At 38.0% G+C, this 19,129-nt stretch overlaps 1 protein-coding gene across 2 annotated transcripts in view; it reads right to left on the bottom strand.

Annotated features, from left to right (window-relative positions):
• The window catches only part of ST7 (suppression of tumorigenicity 7), a 143,113-nt gene that overhangs the window by 24,810 nt on the left and 99,174 nt on the right, over window positions 1-19,129 (bottom strand). For both annotated transcript variants that reach the window (XM_042018085.1, XM_042018086.1), the window contains exons 8-9: window positions 18,635-18,732; window positions 6,806-6,920 (exon numbers count right to left, since the gene is read on the bottom strand). In XM_042018085.1, coding sequence (XP_041874019.1) covers window positions 6,806-6,920; window positions 18,635-18,732 — 213 coding nt within the window. The remainder of the gene's footprint in view (window positions 1-6,805; window positions 6,921-18,634; window positions 18,733-19,129) is intronic.

The raw sequence follows: 19,129 nt of genomic DNA, 5'->3' as shown, positions 1-19,129 counted from the left end.
CATATTAAAACAAAACACAGTATCACAAACCACTATCTTTTAGTAGGTAGTAAGTGTTCCTGAGCTGGAAACATCTGTGCATATAGATTGCAAGATGATTCACAATGAACAGCTGGCATCTGTAAAGAAGGGAAATGTGGTGAGATGAGGTAAGGCTCAGACACACCACGTGAGTCCTTTCTGCAAAAGAAATGGGATTTCTCAAAGAATGTTGTCTTCAAATCTGATCACCCATGGTCAAGAACAACAAAAACAAACAGGACTGGACTATTTTTGTATCAACCAAATGAAATCAAGACTGAGAGAAGATCCAACTGTTTCCTATGCAGACCCGCATGGAACACTAGGAGAGGAGAAGGGTTGCTTAGGTAAAGGACAACCTCAGCACAAGAATAAAGAGCTCAGAATTAAATTTAGGCTGGAGATTGAAAGAAAGTTTCTGTGAAGTAAACATTTGAGGCAGATTTTCAGGTAGAATAGTGGGGCAGACAAACCAACTAATTCTAAGATGGAGCTTGCTCAGCTCATGGAAGGGGCAGTATCATGCAGGGAATGCAACAGCAGAGGCCCTGATTCACCCAGGAGGCCTCTTCCAGTACAATGCTCCTAGAGAGCAAGCAGCACTTGTTTGAGGATAATACTTATAGATCCCTAGCAATGGAAGAAATATAGACAAATGTTCATGTTCATCACAGAATCATAGAGTAGTTGGAGTTGGAAGCGAGCTCTGGACATCATCTAGTCCAATTGAGACAGCTCTAATAGGTCCATGCCTGCTTGCTTTCAGAAGACTTTTGCTTTTTGTTTGCTACATATTAGAAAATAAGTATTTGGTCCTGCTATATGCTGGTCTATTACTACAATACTTTAAAATCCTCATATAATTTAGGCTTCATCTCCAAAGCTGCACCCTCATAGTTTAGAGAGAGGCATAAAAACTATGTCTGGTAACAACTCCAATTTAGCAAGGGAATCATGTCCAAACTAGCCCTAGGAGATACGTACTCTGTCAGGAACCAAAGCAAAGTTTTAATAAATGACTGTGTTCAGCTCTGTGAGCCATCTGGCAAAATATCTTCACATACACTGTTTCCCACCCTCCTGTGATTACTTGTGGAGCTCCCACAATGTGCTGAAAGATGTGACTGCTATTCTGTTGTCAAATTCATCAGGACATTTTTGCCTAATAGCAACTGATGTGTCAATCTAAAAAAGGCTCTCCTTCTTTCTTATTGCTTGCATCTTTAAACAGAATACAAAAATTTAGACTTAATTTATGAGCCTTTTCTTTTAATAAGCCCCAGTCAAGTATGGGGAGGGTTGGAAAAGTGAATTCCTACTATTCATTTGTTTACTATTCAGTTGCTTATGAGACTGACCTGATGGAAAGATGTTATGGATATGCAGAGCATGCCACATATCATCTAAAATGGTCATGGGATCTATTGTTCTTATAAATTGTAACTAAAGCAAAAAATTATGAATCTGCATATGGAATGATGCAACATCCCCTACCAAGTCATCAGAAGGCTCTAAACATGAAGAGACAGGCATGTTGCAATTGCTTTAGTCATTAATAAACGCAAAAATATAAGTCATTAATCAGAAATTATTCCCTATTTTGCACGGGTGGTAGGAAGAATTGCTTATGGAAAAGACAAAGCACTCTAACAAATAAATATGTGCAGGCTGGATCACTGATGACAGAAGAGAGATGCAGTCATCTATAAAGACACAAACATTAAGAAAGAAAGTGAATTAAGCTGATACAAATGGTTAAAAACAAGACTAATATGATGGAAATCATTAAAGAAAAGTATGAGCTGAACATCAGGGGAAAAACACTATCAAAAAAATCTGATATCCCATTAAAACACTGACTGCATTTTCCCACAAAATATAGTAGAAACCATGCTGAAGGGAACACAACAATGAACATGGTGCTTACAAAAACCATTTCTGATTCTCTGTACTTCTGGCATTCTTCCTCAGTGGTGGGAAACACCCGAATCCAACACACACAGTCACTACGTTAAGGGCTGGATTTTGGCCCTCGATAGAATGGGAAGACCATTCCAGCACATACCAGAAGTCTTTACTTTGCCGTGACCACAACTAAAACTTACACTGTTGAGTTATGGAAAGATTTACAACTGCTGATTTCAAACATTTCATATGCCACTCTTGCTGACATGTATATCAGTGACCAAGCAAGTGTCAGCCACTTTAACTTGACTGAATTCAATCCTAAATGCCTGTGGAGGGGAAGGAGTAATTTCACCTAAAGAAAGTTAAAGAGAGCAAGACTACTATAATTACTTTAGTCTTTTTGTGCTTTTGCACAAATAGGAGAAACAAAAAATCCCACAGAATCACATGGCAAAAAAAAGAGACCAGATGGTATAAACAGACATAGAACTGATGCTGAGACCTAGCTGGAGTGACAAGTGATTTTGATATGGAGGAAAGAAATTAGTTCTTACAAGCAGAAGCTGGAAAAGATGTGATAGGAACAAAGATAAACTATTCTCTTGATATTACTGTTACACAAACTGGAGGTCTTGATTTGCATCTCTTGGAGAAGGTAGATTAGGTTTTGGTAGAACCTTAACTTAGAGGAACTCTCTTAAGATACCTCTTTCAAAGAAACAAAAGGATTATAAAAGACTGTGTATGAGGTAATGGCTGCTTCCATACTGCCACTTCCTACACCTTTAACTCTGAAGAAAACTCTTCCTTGCCCTTAGAACACCTACCCAGCTAGCTCCACCAGGTAGAATATCTCCAAACTGTCAAATATAAACATGACAAGTAATGAAACTATCTACAAAATCCCTGTCAGACCACAGCTAATGTAACTGAAGGCTGCATGCAATTGCTTCATCAATCAGCAACTCTCTACAAAAGGACTGCCTTCAATATAAATAGAATTTATATGCATAATCTGTAAGGACAAGAAGAAATTGGACAGAAGGGGGCAGAGACAAGAGTAGTCCTGAATAGGCCACATTTTAGAAAAGTAATTTCTCTGTGTTAACTGTTTGGATTTCACTAAGTTAAAAGTATTCCAAGAAAAAGAAGTCTGTTTCTAAAGTGTTTCTTTGAAGGCCCGCATTTTGATATAACACTAATTTAAAGTAGGATTCTGCTAAGTAAGCTGTTAACAAATAAAGAAGTGTCAAAGTGTAGAGCAGAATGAGATCTTCTGTATTTAAACCCCATTTTCTTTCTATGTGTTCTTTGCTCTAAAATATCTTCTCAAGTGAACTCTGTATTTGGGACTCTGGCATGGTAACATGGTCTTTTTGTTTCTCTGCAAAGGGGTATGTGAGAGAACAATCTGTATAAGGTGTTCATCCTGTAAACCAGAAGGCTTATAGTCTCACTGGAAAACTCTGTACTTTTAAAAAATGAAAGCAAGGACAGGTTTAGAGAGGAACCATTGCATTACTAAGATTAAATACACAGGCATCCATTCTTTCAAAATCTGACTTTAAACTGCCAGAAAAGTCTGAGTTTTCACACAGTGCCCAGGTCATCACTTAATATCTATCAAAGCAACTGGCTGCCCAGGGAAATTAATAAATCAATTGCTCTAAGCATCACTACAAGCAGACCAACTCCCTCAGCCATAACTATTGCTGCTGTAAATAACATGGATATGTGTTAAATCAGAGCCAAAAAATATTTTCAGAATTCAACAGTATTTAGGTCATCCTCACTCTATTGACAGACGCTGAACTCTGAAACCATAATGATGTAGCTCAGCAACAGTGCATGCTGTTCCACTAATGAGACCCTTTTTCCATGAATAATGAGTATGGACATCAGCTCTGTTGCCAGGTACATAATATAAACACAGTTTAACACATGACTTTTGGTAAAGCAGAGCATCTGCTTGCAGAGGCTGAGATTTCACATGATGTGGTCCAATATTTTAGCCCAGGGAGGGAGCAGACTGCTCAAGGAAATAATTTGTTCATATGTTATCAAAATACAATAAATCAGGTTTGGTCTTAGTCAAAAAAAAGCAGAGGAGTGGGACCAACAGAAACTGCAGATAGGAAAGTATAAATGAGTTCAGTGTTTTATATTCCAATAAATCTTACAACACATGAAGCTGATGAGTTCTAAAATGAGCTGAGACTCCCTGAGACAGGCCTTCTGAGACTCATGAACTGTAAGGGTTATACTGCTTAAGCCTGTGTTTGCTGAGTCCTTGTGCATACCTAGTGCATATGCACACCATACCAAAGTGTGAGTTGAAACTGCATGTGTTCAAACAGCTGAAATAAGAGCTTTATTTTTGAAAGTCTCATTTGTTCTGACTCTGTAAGATGCTTTTGAGAAAACGAAACACACCTTCAAGTTTTATCAACTTCCATGACATAAAGTGCTACCATGGTATTGTTTAAAATCAGGGATCAGTGCTTTAGTATGCCAAAGTAGAGCTCACACTGGAGTTTAGTCTTGAGATTTGAGAAGGCATGGCTTAATACCTTGTTCTGTCACAGTTCTGCTATTTCCCAGGACTATTACCTCATAACTACATTAAAGACTAGAAGGTGCCAACAAACTGTGATGCCTGGGGAATAAAAACTGGCATTTCTACTTACAAGCTTTTTAACATGAAAAAATAAAGAACATTGGGATCTCTACCAGTGTCACAGGAATTACTGAAATACAAGGAGCTACTAGAAAGACTCTAATGTTAGCACTTTAACTGCCAATTTCATCAATCAGACTAAGTACAACCAAGATCTCTCCCAGACTCATTACTGCTACTGAATGGCAGTACTCGAGGGCCTGGGTGACATTTTGATCTCTGCTTAGAATGATTTGACTCCAAAATGAGGTGAAAACATTCCAGACTGGACTGGCAGCAGTGATGAGCACTAACGTTGCTTGTAATCAGCTGCATATTTCTCTTTTTTTAAATCTCTGCCACAGTCTACTGCAGGAGTCTGAAATCTGGCAGGATGATCATGTTAGTACAAGACAGTGGTCTATTATGAGCCTCATTTAAATTTATCTTAACTTCCTAAGTTATAAGGCATTAGAAGAAAGCAGTTAGCCCATAGCCAGTGGGAGCTTCTGCATTTTTCTTGCCTATACCCTCCAAAGATTCTTTGCTCAACAAGTATGGGTCCAAGCACATTAAGTAATCCAATGAACATGCATCCCCTTGCCATGGTTCTGAGGGATGATATGGGCCCAAGTACTGGGGCTGACAGCGAGAAGTCTCTGTCTGTGTGAGCTGCTGTTCTGCTTTTTGGTACCCAGGCAAGGCAACAGAGAATGACAAACGAAGAGGAGGCAGAAGCCACAGAGAAAAGGGAAGATGGAAAAGATGTTAAGACAGTAGCTGTAAAGTGGATGGAGATATATCTTGACCATCACTGCCCTGAAGAGAAGATTTGGATAGGTGATCAGGAAAAGCAGAAGAATGGAACTGAGAATGAGCAGTACTGGTACAAGGAGCCTCTGATGGGAGCAATTAAAAGCTAAAACTGAGCATGCAAAAGAGAAGACAATTCAGTAAGCAAATGTGACAGAAGACCAGCCAATTCCTTAAAAGAATCCATGAGAAAGAGTGTCCAAAGCATTGTGCATATAGGCTCCAGTGTCCATATTGGTAGGCATTTATACAACAGTAGCTCAAATAATGTCCATCCATCTTTTCCAAAACTGTAGATGTTGCAAACCTTAAAATCTTTGCTCAAAGAACACCAGAGATAGTAAGAGCTAGCAATTAAGAACATTTTAAAGGCTACAAGATCAACCTAGCAAAAGAGTTAATTAAGGCTACATAGGTTTCACTTAAGTCAGCTATTTGATACATGCAGGTTATGATCTCATTTTTAGTTATATCATTATATAATATTCCTTTCATAAGCTCTCATAACCCAGTGCACAGAATGACACTTTTCTGAGGATGAATGAGGACTGTGTAGTAACATAACAGGAAACTGACAGCTGTAGGTTCCCTGATTCACTTGATGCAGAACTTGGGATGTGGCTACTGAGTAAGCCAGGGACTGCAGTAAGAGGAGGACGAGTGGCACTGTGCGGGCTGATGAAGGCTGCTCTACAGATGGATTATATTCCTGTTTTTATCACCAAGCTTTTACGCAATACAGGAAAAACCCAGTAAATTCGGACTAAACAACGTATGCCAGTTGGTGATTCTCACTCTGCATCTCTGAAATCCTGGTGTCTTGAATTCAAGCTCAAAGAGCTAGAGATGCAGCAGCTGTGATTTGGACATGAAAACAGTTGCAGTGCCGCAAAAACCAATGTCTACTGAAAAACAACAAAAAAATTAATACAAGTCCACCTACTCTTCTGAGCTTTCCAAGTTTTCCCTTTAAGACATGAAGTCTGCTACTCACTAGACTGCTATGAAGCTAAATCAATGCTTGTAAAGCACTTGTATGCTACTAAGTCAACATTCACAGGTAAGTCTACAGGGGCACTGATAATCTTTTCTTCAGAAAATGTTTGAATAGCACGCAATAAAAAGTCTGCAAAACCTAAACAGTCATTGTTTAAAAATCAACAGAAAGCAAAGAAAGCACAGAGGAGCTTCTAGTGAGTGCCAACATCCTGTACAATGATTTAAGGATGCGTTGGCAGAAAAAATGCACAGTATTTAATCTTTGGATAAAGGATTGTGTAAGGGCATGTATGAAGCTCATTCCAATCAATTTAATTACAGTGTTTCCTAAATTTTAAGAGTTTGACTTAAATATATTTCTTCTGTGTGTATCACCTATAGAAAATACAAATACATATTTGAACTTACCATCATATTTTGCTAAGACTGCCTGGACATCTGCATATGCTTGCAGTTCCAACAAAGCCTCTAGCAGATTTTCATGGATGTTGAACATGCTGAGCAGGGGAAACTCCTTCATCAACTACAATCAATAACATATGAAAGGGTTAGATTATTAAAATGGAGATGGATTTCTTGTTCAAAATGCACTGAAATAGCTGGCACCAAGTTAAAACTCCTCCGTTCCCCTTGCTCTTAGTTCTTTCCCAGAGTTCACTATTATTTCAGAAATTTCTGAGCTCATATGGATACTAGGTCAGGTTCTTGTCAAGACATGCTTGTATAGGATGAAATTAGTCAAAGCCAACAACCCAGCTATCTGAACACATAACTCTCCTTCAATGAACAGGCTTCTTCAAAGTGAGAAAGAGTTATTGTTCTGGGAGAGAATCTTCAACAGTGTAGCTCCAGTGTATCAGTAGTAAGTCATCCAGCATCTCTCTGGTGTATTAGCGGAAAAAACAGAAAACACATTGAAAAACCACAATGACATCAAATGAGAGAAGCTTACATATATGCAACCATATTATCAAGTATGTGATACCAGGATTTGTAACTGTAAATACTTTAGAACACAACTGCAATTGTGGCCAATATAAAAAATAAGAAAAAGAGAAAGAAAAGAAAAGGCTGCAACAGTAGGAAAGGTAAAGCTTATGCAAATCAAACACCATAACTAAGGAATCCATCTTGATGACAAACTGAATGAAATATAGAGTTAAAATAATCTAATCTTTTCACATGTAAGTGCTTTTACTTCATGAACTAAGCCTTTGAGAGATACCAGGGATTTGTTTTTAGATATCCTGAGTTTCAATACCTGCATAGAATCAAAGGACTGAAGCTGATACTCTATTGCATCTCTTTTTCTAAGTCACACTTATAAGAAGCACCCATGTTTTTTACTGCAGAATTGATTAAACAATATTTTTTATTGTCAGAGTGATTCTCTAAAGAACTGTAGTGTTAAAAGATCCTTGCTTCCTTGTGTCCCCTTTAAGGTTGTTTAACTGCCTACATGATGTAGATTCAGCACGAAAAGGTCCCTGACAGTGAAGAACTGGGGTAGCTGGTATTACCACTGCTGACATTATTTTTCAGGAACTTGCAAGGAAACACTAAAATTTACAATCTCTCTGATAGGGTTTATGAGAAAAGAAATACTGCAACATGCCAAGTAAAGAATATGATCCAAGGTTAGCCTTGCTCTACTTGAAAATAATAAGCCAGATCTGAAAACTCTGACACTTGATAAACCTACCTTTCAAGATGTAAACAGCAAAACTATGAGAACCAGAAAATCTTAATCTCACAAACAGATAAGATAAACAAAAATAAAAAGGACTGAAACAAGAGGGATGAATACTCACCAAGAACTTCAGAAATGAGAAACAGATAATGCACTGGAGTGTCTTCACTCTGTTAAGAAAGAGACCTTAACAGAGAAGCAAAGCACAGAGAATTCCTGTCTTGTGAAATGGTCTGGCATAGGCTAATGGAAGAACTATTCTGACCTTAAGACTCTAAACTTGTCTGTCCAGAAAAGCATTGATTTTGCTGCAGTTTGAGGATTATTAGATGAAAGGCAAGGATGGCAGTGTTTTGTTTAACTGATTACATAAATTTCTGGTGAGAATCAGGATCACTGAGAGAGCAGCTGAAATAGGTCACTGAACTTTTCATGTTAATGGCATGGGGATGGCCATAAACTCCCAGTTTGGTAGGAGCTGAACCTGTGAAAAAGAACACAAACAAAACTGCATAGTTCTCAGGCTCTTCTCCCCCCTTAAAAAACAAAAAAAAAAAGACCACAGATCTTGATGCTCATCTAGGTTAAGTCAAAGGATTTGAGAATAAAATAAAAAGTATTAACTCATTGTTCATGAAGAAAAGTAAGTGCAGGTGAAAATTCACATAGTTGGATTCACTAGTTAAAGATCCATCACTGAGTCTACTTCTCTTCATTCTTGTCCTTACTATTGGATTTTTAAGATAGGAAGCTACTATTTGGCAGGAAAGAGCATGACAGAATCTGGCACTACCTAAATGTGATTCAAAGTTCAGAATGAACATCTTGTGAAGAAACCCCTCTAAGGGATTAAGAAAGATTATCCCTGCTCATTGAGAATGAATAATGGCTGGCAAAATAACATTCCCTCCATCAGTGAAGAAAAGGGAAGAGCTGCAGCTAGTTACAGATGTACTCTGGCCAGTAAAAGCTCTTACTCCGATTCTCCGCCTCTCACTGACATCACTCACTGATTATTTTTTTTGCTATTTTAATTAGGTTCTGTCAGAGTGATAAACCCTGTCTCAGACAGCAGAGGAATAAAGGTCACTGTCTGGACTGCCAGGACTACAAACTGACAAGTGTTAATAAAGGTTTCATCTGGGAAAGGTCGACTACTAAGAAGTCCAACCCAGTAACACTGAACTCAGTTAATACTGCAGCCTCAAAACACCTCTAAGAGGCCACTCAGCTATTTATGCACTGACTGTGCATAAATGACAGCATATTTGCTATTAAAAAAAGAAAAAGAAGACATGAACTAATTTCTCTGTCATATCTGGATGTAGAGTATCTAGTTTTTGCTGCAAATAATTTCCAGTCACAGTAAAAATTTGTTTATTTAGAAACTTGCCAGAAAGTAAAGCCACTTTGATGGAAGAATATTATGACAGGTCATCTTTCAGGTCTCATAGTGAAAGCAAACACTGGGGAAGAAAAAAACAGCCACACAGGTCTAGTGACTGGTCAGGGCAGGCCACATACTGGGTCATGCTGAGGAGCAATGGGGAGCAGACTGAGCTCGCTCCCCTCCCTAGCAGATGAAGGGGGAGCTGGCTCATACTCCACACAGAGATGTAAAGACGGGGACATTATCCCTGAACACAAGATGAAAAACACACCCTTGAGTTCCCCAGATCCATACATCACTGATCTCTAATCTGGCCTCCAGTTTAAGAGGCACAGACATCCCTTTGCACCCAAAGATTTATTTTCTGCAAAGTTACAGACTAATATTTGCCAAATCACTTGGCTTATAAATTTTAATTATTTTTACTTCTTTACTGTAACCTGAGAAATACTTTCATTTGCGTGGCAAGCATTGCACTTGAAGACAAGATGAAGGCTCTGCTATCATCTTTCTCCACACCTTCAGACCTCAAGAAACAGCCATCAAATTGAGCACTCAAGATTTCTTGAGCCACAGAGCCACTACAGCATTTTACATATACACTACTTAGGACTAAAAATGCCATTGTAAATTCCAGTTAGTTGGTTTCTTGCCTGGCATTAAACAGAAGTGTTCCATTAAGCTAAACTCATTTTCACACCGCATGAAAACAGACACCACATGGCTATAAATGCATTCCCTCTTTACAACATGAGGATATTCAGATGGCTGTTGAACATATTATGCAAAATCTATGTTCACAAGGATTTTACTTTGAACTTGTATTGGTCAAAATACCTTCTAGTGATCAAAGTCAGCCCTGGAGCTGGGTTAGTACATATTCTGTTCCAATTCTTCTGTGCGTTTGGGGGGAAATAGGTACAGGTGTAGAAAGTGGAGCTGCTTTTCTTTGAAAGATTCATTGGGTATAAAGGTAGTTTTTGCAGATATTTCAGTTTTAATTTTTTAGATAAATAATATTTTGGGAGTATAAGTTTGCAGATAAATTTTGGAAATAAGTCTGACACAGTCAGATATGTGAGCACTAGTCCCAGAAGCACCCTATTCCCAGATTCACTTCAATTCACATTCCAGGGTGTAGGTTCAATGATTTTGTGATATGAAAAAATGATGATCACAAAAAATGCCTTATGGTTAAAGGAAATCTCCCTCTGATTTTTTGGATGAGGAACAAGTTTTATCTCCCAAAGGACGTTTACTGAAGAAGATTCCCTTCCCTGAGAGTATTTCAGTTATCAGCATTTTCATTTAGATCTAATTTTTTTAAACATTTTAAAGGAATGTAGCTTTAATGTCTGCATCTATTATTCTCTCTGTGACAACATTATGAATCAATTAGCCAAGAAACATTATTTGTGTAGAAACACACTATAACCTGCAGCTATGCCTACAACTAGACCCCAGGACACAAGGGCATACAAAGGTGGACAATGAATGATGTTATATATAACCTGGTGTTGAAACATTTATTCTCCATTTGCATTATGATTGTATGCATGGTCACAACTTCTATGGGCAGGGCATGCAATCATTCATTGCTTGTACTCCTGTTTCTCCACAAACAATTTTTGATTTTCAGATCAATGTATTCAACTGAATGCATTCATAATTAATCTTAAAATAAACAACAAGCAAACAAGGGAAATTCAATGCAAACTGTGAAACTGTTACAACCTTAACTCCTAGTGCGTATGTTCCTGCAGTGGGTATCTGAAATGGAAAACTCTGTCTCCTAAAAGAGGAATGACTGAGGCTGCCATCTTTCAGGTGCAACTATCCACCAAAACTGAAGGACCAAGAACACAGTATGGACAGCACCAGCCTTTTCACAAGTGCTTTGCATAAACTGCTTTCTGGCATATGACCTGTAATCTGTTAACTGGACAAGGTAGGAAAGGTAGAACTCCAAGCCATTTCTGAGTAGAAAAACAGAAGCCTCCATTTCTGTGGGCTTCATTGTCTGCAGATGACCTTTCACACGTCTAAGCTCTGACTGAAGCTCACCCTGGGCTTTCGCAACATGTCACTCCATGTTGACCTTCTGATGTCTAATTAGATACACTAATCTTAAGTTGTTCTCCTGGCCAGCTCACCTGTCAAGGACAGAAGGGCAGAAACAGTGTCAGCAGACTGAAGTTAGCACACAAAAAGGCTCTGTTAGCAATGTAAAATGCTTAAAAATTAGTCTAACTCCTGGTCCTAAAAGTGCAAGTCATTCCACCACCGTCACATTGTGAGTGGGATTCCTGTGATGTAAACACTGTCACAGCTCTTGGAGTTGGAAAATTAATTAAATACACTGGACGTACCTGAATTAAAGTTCTGATTAATTATAGCAAAAGTAGAATTCTGTCAATTCATTAATTTCTTTAAGTGCTGCATTCCTTTTGGTAAATAATCACTGTTTTGTTTGGAAGCAGCTCCACAGTTACTCTTTTACAGCTCAGAGGGGATAGGAGCTAAGAAACCAAATCTGTCCGATCCTGTTGTTTTGAAGCTTGGAAATGAGTAGCAGTAGGATCCTCATATTTTCCTTGTATGTGGAATTCAGGAAATTTGACAACTTCAGACTGTCAGAAAAGAGACCCAGATCCAGTTTACACTGTGGGATGGCACAGGCTTATAATTTGCCATCATTCAATTTTAAAATTGAATTTAGGCCTAATTCTGTGTAATATTCAAAGATAATATGACTTCTCTTCAATGCAGGATTAACAATGAGTAAATGAAGTGAAAAATATCTTACTAAATATGCAAACTCTAAGGAAATACGTTAGAACATGCAGCCTTTATGTTCTCTCTTAATTGGAGGATTGAAGTCTTTAGAGCATGACTTAAGTTCTTTAAAGAATATAATTACAAAATGCTGTTATTTGGACTATGCCGTAAAAATGCACGTCTTTCAGGTATCAAGAGAATTTTAAAGGCAGATGTGGCATGAACGCAGAAGAGCACAAGCTGTTCTAGATTTTATACTTATTACTAAACAATTACATTATATAAAACTAGTAACAGTGCTAAATTATAATAATGCTTGTTACATCAAATATAAGTAACTCTATAAAGCATGAAAATAAAGTCATTACTCGTAGTCCTGCCCAAAAAAAAAAGCTTTATTTACATTACAGATTCACAGAATGGTTTGGGTTAGAAAGGACCTTACAGATCATCTAGTTTCAACTCCCCTGCTGAGGACAGGGACACCTTCTACTAGAAACAATCTGTTCATGAAAATTCATATTTAGTATATCTAATTCTCCCTGAAACTGGTTACTAAGAGGTGGCAAAAGCAGTAGATAGAATTAATCATTGAAAGAACGTCCCAAAGTACTTTTTTCAGAAACTAACATATTTTTAGAAATGGATTTTTAAGTGAAATTAAAGTGAGGAAATTATCTAGGACCTCAAAAATGAGCTAGGAGATTCCAGAGAGATGGAAGACCATAATAAAAGTACTATACAAAGTCTCTGAACATGGAGTGATGCAAGATGGTGAACAAAAAGCTGTCCAGGTTACCACGGCTCCTACCAAGACTGTGTGACTATATTCTATCCAATAGAATGACAATACTGGAAACCTGTAATTTATACGAGAAACATTATTGTAAGTTTAGGTAGTAGTCACCAAATTTCTAGCTTCTGAGGTTCTGGACAGAATCACAATCACGACTAAAAGTGAGGGGTCTGAGGATGTGAAGATAAAGGAAGGGATAAACATCATTAGGGGAATCATGGAAGTCTCCATTTTGTTTAAGAGCCCACTGAAATGAGGGATACTCCAACCCGCCCTACCCACTTACCATACCATGTGAATCTGTGACCAGATTACAGACATATGAAAATGTTAAAATCAGCATTTATCACTTGCCACTATTGCAGTGCTTGTGTATCAGAACAAGAATTAACTGAAGATAATCACTCTGTGGTGGAGACTGGCAAATATCACCATTCACAAGAGTAGCCCTCTTCTAAGATCTATGAGGTAACACTTGGTCTCATTGAACTAAGAACTCTCCCTTCAAATTTTAATAAATGGTACTCTAAACAACTGCTACAGATGTTAATAAAGCTAGAATCCCACTCAAGGCAGAGCAGCCTGCCTAACCTGACCTGTGTAACACAAGCCAAAGAGCTGACTCACTCACCCTTGCCTCAAGCACAGCAGCATTTGGGAGAGACAGACAGTAGCCGTCGATGTAAGCAGCTGCAGAGATTGTGTTGTTAAGTTTCTAGGGATCATAATATCTTTATTAGCAATAAGTACCCTCTTTGTTTCACACAACTTGATAATTTGAGGTGCAGAAAACTGTCCTGGCTATGTATTTTGTCTTACTCAAGAAGAAATCAGAAATGCACACAAGAATACAGAATTCAATAGAATATTGAATAGAAATCCTTATTCAAAGCTCAGCAAAAGAAGCTGACAAGAAAGTATGCTAGATTTGCAGAACTATCATCCCAGAAAAAATCACTAATACCACTGACCACAAAAAGATAAAAACCAAACCTACCTGTATCATTAAAATTGATTTAGTGTGATTGAGTACCCTTCAAGTGACATAACCTCTTAAACCATTTTAGATTCTTAGGGCAGCCCACTTTTCATGCAGCCAATTGATAAGCATGCAGCAAGAGACAACACAAGCTGTTTAGGTGTCCTCTGTGGCATAAAAATACGCATTTAGAGACTGCAAGTGAGCACCAAGATGAACACATAAACATTCAACTGAAATATCCTCAGCAAAGTTCTCGGAGCTAAATATGTAAAAGCAGACTTCTAGGTCCTTTATCATGATCTGAAGAGTAATTTCTCAGCAGATACAACTGATACTAGAAATAAAATACACTTTCCTGACCCTTAAAAAGTGTTTTTCTTTCTATCCTTCTCCAGACCTAAGGAAGACCTGGAGACCTTCTTCTCTCCCTAAACCTTACTCATTTCTGAACAAAGTTGCTGAGCATAGAGCAAGTAGCAATTCCACTGTGTCTCAGAAATATATACTTATAAAGAACACAAAGCAATCTTTGAGGGAGTGCAGGCTCATGGGGCAGGAGATAAATACACTCTAGAATGAGTTTCTTTCATTTTCTCTCTGAAGGAGGAAGCAATTAAGAACTTCCACTTGCTTTGTCCACTGGCACACATTCTGCCTGCCACCCTTCTCCTTCATAAACATACATCACCCTTCAATTAAAACTTGTTCCACAGACCAAATGTTCTCCAGAACAATCCCAAGAAGCTCCAATTAATTTGAAAATTCATTTTCTTGCATGGTACATTTTCACATTTCCAGTGACCCAATTAAGAAAAGTGACTGTGTTGGCCTGCTCCTGAATTCAGTGGTGCAGTCACTGATCCAGTCGCCCACAAAGCAGAAAGTGAAGTGCCTTTGCATACCCTCCACATCCTCTCTGTTTTCAATCAATAAAAAACACAAAACGCAAACCTAGCACATTCCTGTTTTCTTCCATTGTAATGGTGAGGGAATCTGAAAAGAGCAGATGGAAAGCAGGTGGCACAAAAGGCAACCCTTGCTCATCACCACCACTGGCTTGCAATACTGCCCACAAGGACAGTTCAACATGAAGATTACTCACAGCCACCATTATGGCCTTTCGCCTCTGCACATACTAAATTCTCCAAAATCATTTAGAACAAACTACTTTAAATCCTCCTAACGTAATCAGCACAACAAGTAAAACAACGAACACTGTAGACTTTCTCCTCAGGGACAGTAAAAGCAATCTAGTTCCCTCACAGACCATATCATGCTCTGTATAAACAATAATAAAACTGGAATAATTCTGTTGACTACACTGGAGTTATTCCAACAATACACTAATCAAAATGAGATCACAAGTTAACTCAATATATACAAATAGTGACAGCTGCTGGTTTCTATAGCAAAATATAGTAAATAATTATCATCAGAAATACAAGCAAAAGCAACACCTATGTATGATTTCATTACATGTTTCCATGGAAACTACAGGTTCATAATTCTCATTAATTCAACTCAACTGAACGAGTTACATCCAAGCAACAAAGCCAGCAAAAATACACTCTTTCAAAATCACTCACAGAAGCAATAGAAATTCCTACCCAATTTTTTCAAATTAAAGCACCCTTGATTTTTAAACAGTTTTTAAAATCAGTTCTAAAAAAAGCCCCTGGTTTTAAATACCTTCAGTATAATACTAAGAAATATGACTTTTATATCAGCAGTGTATATAACCATAAAATCAAACTCTTATTTAAGTCACCAACAACTCATTTCCCTTTCATTAAGGTGCTTTAAGTAGGATCTCAGTCTTTTCTTACATAAAATTTAAGCAAGACAATCTAATCCATCAGTAATGTCCTCAAGATGGCCTCATATATGCAATGAATTAAACACTCTCAAATATTTTAGTTTTTCAAAGTGGCAAAGACTCACTACATCCCAATCATATTTCCCAGATGGTGTCATGAACCTCTTAACACTTCATTTCCATCATGTTCCACATCTTGAGAAACCTGTTTTCAATCTTTCAAACACAAACAGGGCCTCCGCCCTCTGATGTTAGATTCAGCAGTCCCTAGCCAACGTATTCTTCATACTCTTTTTAGGATGAATAAATTCATCTCCTTCCTCATCAATCATGAAGAAACCTTCAAAGACAGATTCATGTTCTTCAAACCTCTCCATAAGTGTACTATTTATGTCTTCTATGAAGAAATGGAGGATTTGCATTCATCAGAAATAAGTAGCTCCAAGCCAGTCTAAGAAAAGCATCTGCAAAGCTGACTTGACCCTCATCTTGCTCCCAGTGTACTGGAGCTGTGACCTAGAGTTACTGCTGCTTTTATATTTCCTCTAGAGACTTGCTAATGCTCAGCTCTGCTTGCTTAAAATGAAGAGCTCTAGAGGCATCTAAATTCAGTTCTGAGGATTTGGCTTAGTGTCTGTGTGTGGAAAAACACAGAATGCTTTGATCTGAGCTGAAACTCTCCAAGATGAAATTCTATCTTTATACCTCCTTTGTCTCGCATCCAGTCCTTCCATTTTAACAAAATATTCCTGTAGAAGAGTGTTTTCTGTCCTTCAGATGTTTAATAACTGAAGACTTTGGGTCTTCCTGTTATTGCTGCCTCTCAAGATCCATGTTGTACTTAATTTCAACGATTTTCTATTTTGCTTATAAATTTCAGACTATTTTATCTCTAGTGACAAAATAGGTCATTCGCTAATCAAAGCTCTGCTTCTCACTTTGCATAAGAAATCTAGGACTAGATAGACCACCCAAGTCCCCAAACCAAGTGTTCTGCATACACAACTATCCATACATATTGACAGGAGCAGAAGAAGGCTTCACACAGTATGTGTTCCCCATAGCCCTATCTACAAATCACAAAACACATTCAGCAGCCCATAGTAAGCTCCAGAAGTTGGCATAATTATGATGTGTGATATTTGAATGGGAGATTCAAAATTTTATCTTTTTTCTGTATTAATGCCAGAACTTAAAATTCCAATGTTTGTCCCAAAACATTTCAGTATTTGTCCCACAGTACTTGTGTAACAAAATTCATGAAGCATCAGCAGAGCTGGCTGGACTGAAAACAATGTTTTTGAAATCAACATTCTCCCAGCTGGCCAGAGGAGTGCTAAACCAGGTCTTTCTTCCTCATCCCTCTTTCTCACACTCCTAGCTGTACAATGGCTGTTTTTTTGACAAGCTCTTTTTCAACACCTCTGTCTGGGATTCTAGTGATTCTGGAGATTGAGAGTCGTGTGCCTGAAGGGTCCCAGCAAGAGTCAGGAAACTAAGTTACTCACCACTTGCCATCTGGCAGATATTTAGGATGAGAACCTGCATTATTATAGCGAACTCTGCTCAATGTTTTCAAAAAATACTCATGAGTGTTCCAGTTCCAGAAGAAGATGCTGAGTACTGGATTCCAAGCTGGCAAACACACTTGCCCGACTGCCATTGATGCAAGTGCCTCAGCTCCAGAGAAGGTCGCTTTCCTTTTTGTATTAAAATTCACACTGACTTGCAACAAGAATTTCTCTTTTCACTAGGCAGATTTCTGAACCATTCATCTGAGCTGCCTAAAGCACACTTTACAGGTGCTTCATTCTGGTCTGGGATTTCATTTTGTGCATTTAAAATTTAACACCTGCATCTTAATTTGCAGAACTATGTATCTTGCTGGATTCATCTCTTCCTGGTTTTTTGTGGGAGCTGGAATATGAAGTGTAAGAAACACAGGAAACTGGGAGGTAGTTTTACCATCATCTGCCCAGAGCTGTAGGGCTCCATTCCTCCTTTTCTTTTTGCTACCTCAGGTGATGTAAGTCACCCCCTCAAAGAACTGTGTTCCTAATCTGCATCCTGGGAATATCAATGAAAGAAATGCTGGGCATTCACAGCTACATCTAAACTTGAGCCTTTTATATATTTGAAACATATACATTGCCTAATGTGAACAGCTGCCCCTTCTGCCATTTCCAAAACAGCTACTGTTCAGGGTTTCAAGTCTGCAGCTTTGTAGCTTACTGATTTATGACTACCATTGGTAGCTCCCCTGCCCACAAAGCCAGAATACAGTCAGCTCCCTTCTCAGAGGGGGTTCAGTTCATTACATATTCATTACTTGGGGTTTGACTTTTCAGTGATAGGTTTTGCATGAATAAATAACACTGTCCTCATATCTGAATAGTGTGATGCAAACAATGCACAGAGCCAAACTGCAGTTTTGAAGGAGAAAACAGAATACTTAAGATCTGTTTATGAAGTTAGCAGCATTCACTACATGGTTCAGAAAAAAAATGTTACTAACTTCATGATCAAATAATTAAAGACTGAACTTCATTGCACATGTACCAGGATGGAAAATTCAGTCTGCAGGGGTAACTGTCCATTTGGTATTTGATGCTGCTTTTATAACCTTATAAATAAATGATCACTTAAGTTAGTCTTTATGCACATTATACATACAAAAGAACAGCAGTGCTGAATGAAGCAGGAATGGCTGCTAACTTGCAAGAAAATGTATAATTTCTATACTACTATTATGCAAATATCACATGTGAAAGAAATACAAACTCACATCTCTCATCATTTTTACTGCTTCCCTGGTCCTCCCCAGTTTCCTTGCACACATTGCCAGCCTTCTTTTAATATATACTAACACATTGGTGTCCCTTCCTGTACAAGAGGAAAAAGAAAGAGCATTAAGATAAAAAAGATAAAACAAAGGTTCATTTATAGTATTCCAATACAAAAGGAAACACAGTTTTCTTTCAATTTTTTTCTTACTCGCTACCACCAATGCTTTCACAAGAATTTGATAAAAAGTTACCAAATTCTGAAGATTTAGATGTGGCATTACAGAAATCAGTGGAATTAATCCAGATTTACAGTGGTATAAATAAGTACTCTTGAGTTGGCCTTGCACTGGTGAAATATAAGCAGATCTGAAGGTACAGTTATTACGTACAACAAGAAGTATTAAAGCAAATCCTCATCCTCTAACAATCTTTTTCTTAATGATTAGAAGGTAAGTATACACTGAACTTTCTGTTTACAGCCTTTACTCATTACC

This window comes from Corvus kubaryi, unplaced genomic scaffold, assembly GCF_017639235.1.
Source record: "Corvus kubaryi isolate FWS band 111438036 unplaced genomic scaffold, C.kubaryi_AGA036_p1.0 137, whole genome shotgun sequence".
In the NCBI taxonomy this organism is placed as follows: Eukaryota; Metazoa; Chordata; class Aves; order Passeriformes; family Corvidae; genus Corvus; species Corvus kubaryi.
This window is presented reverse-complemented; position numbering and strand designations above follow the sequence as displayed.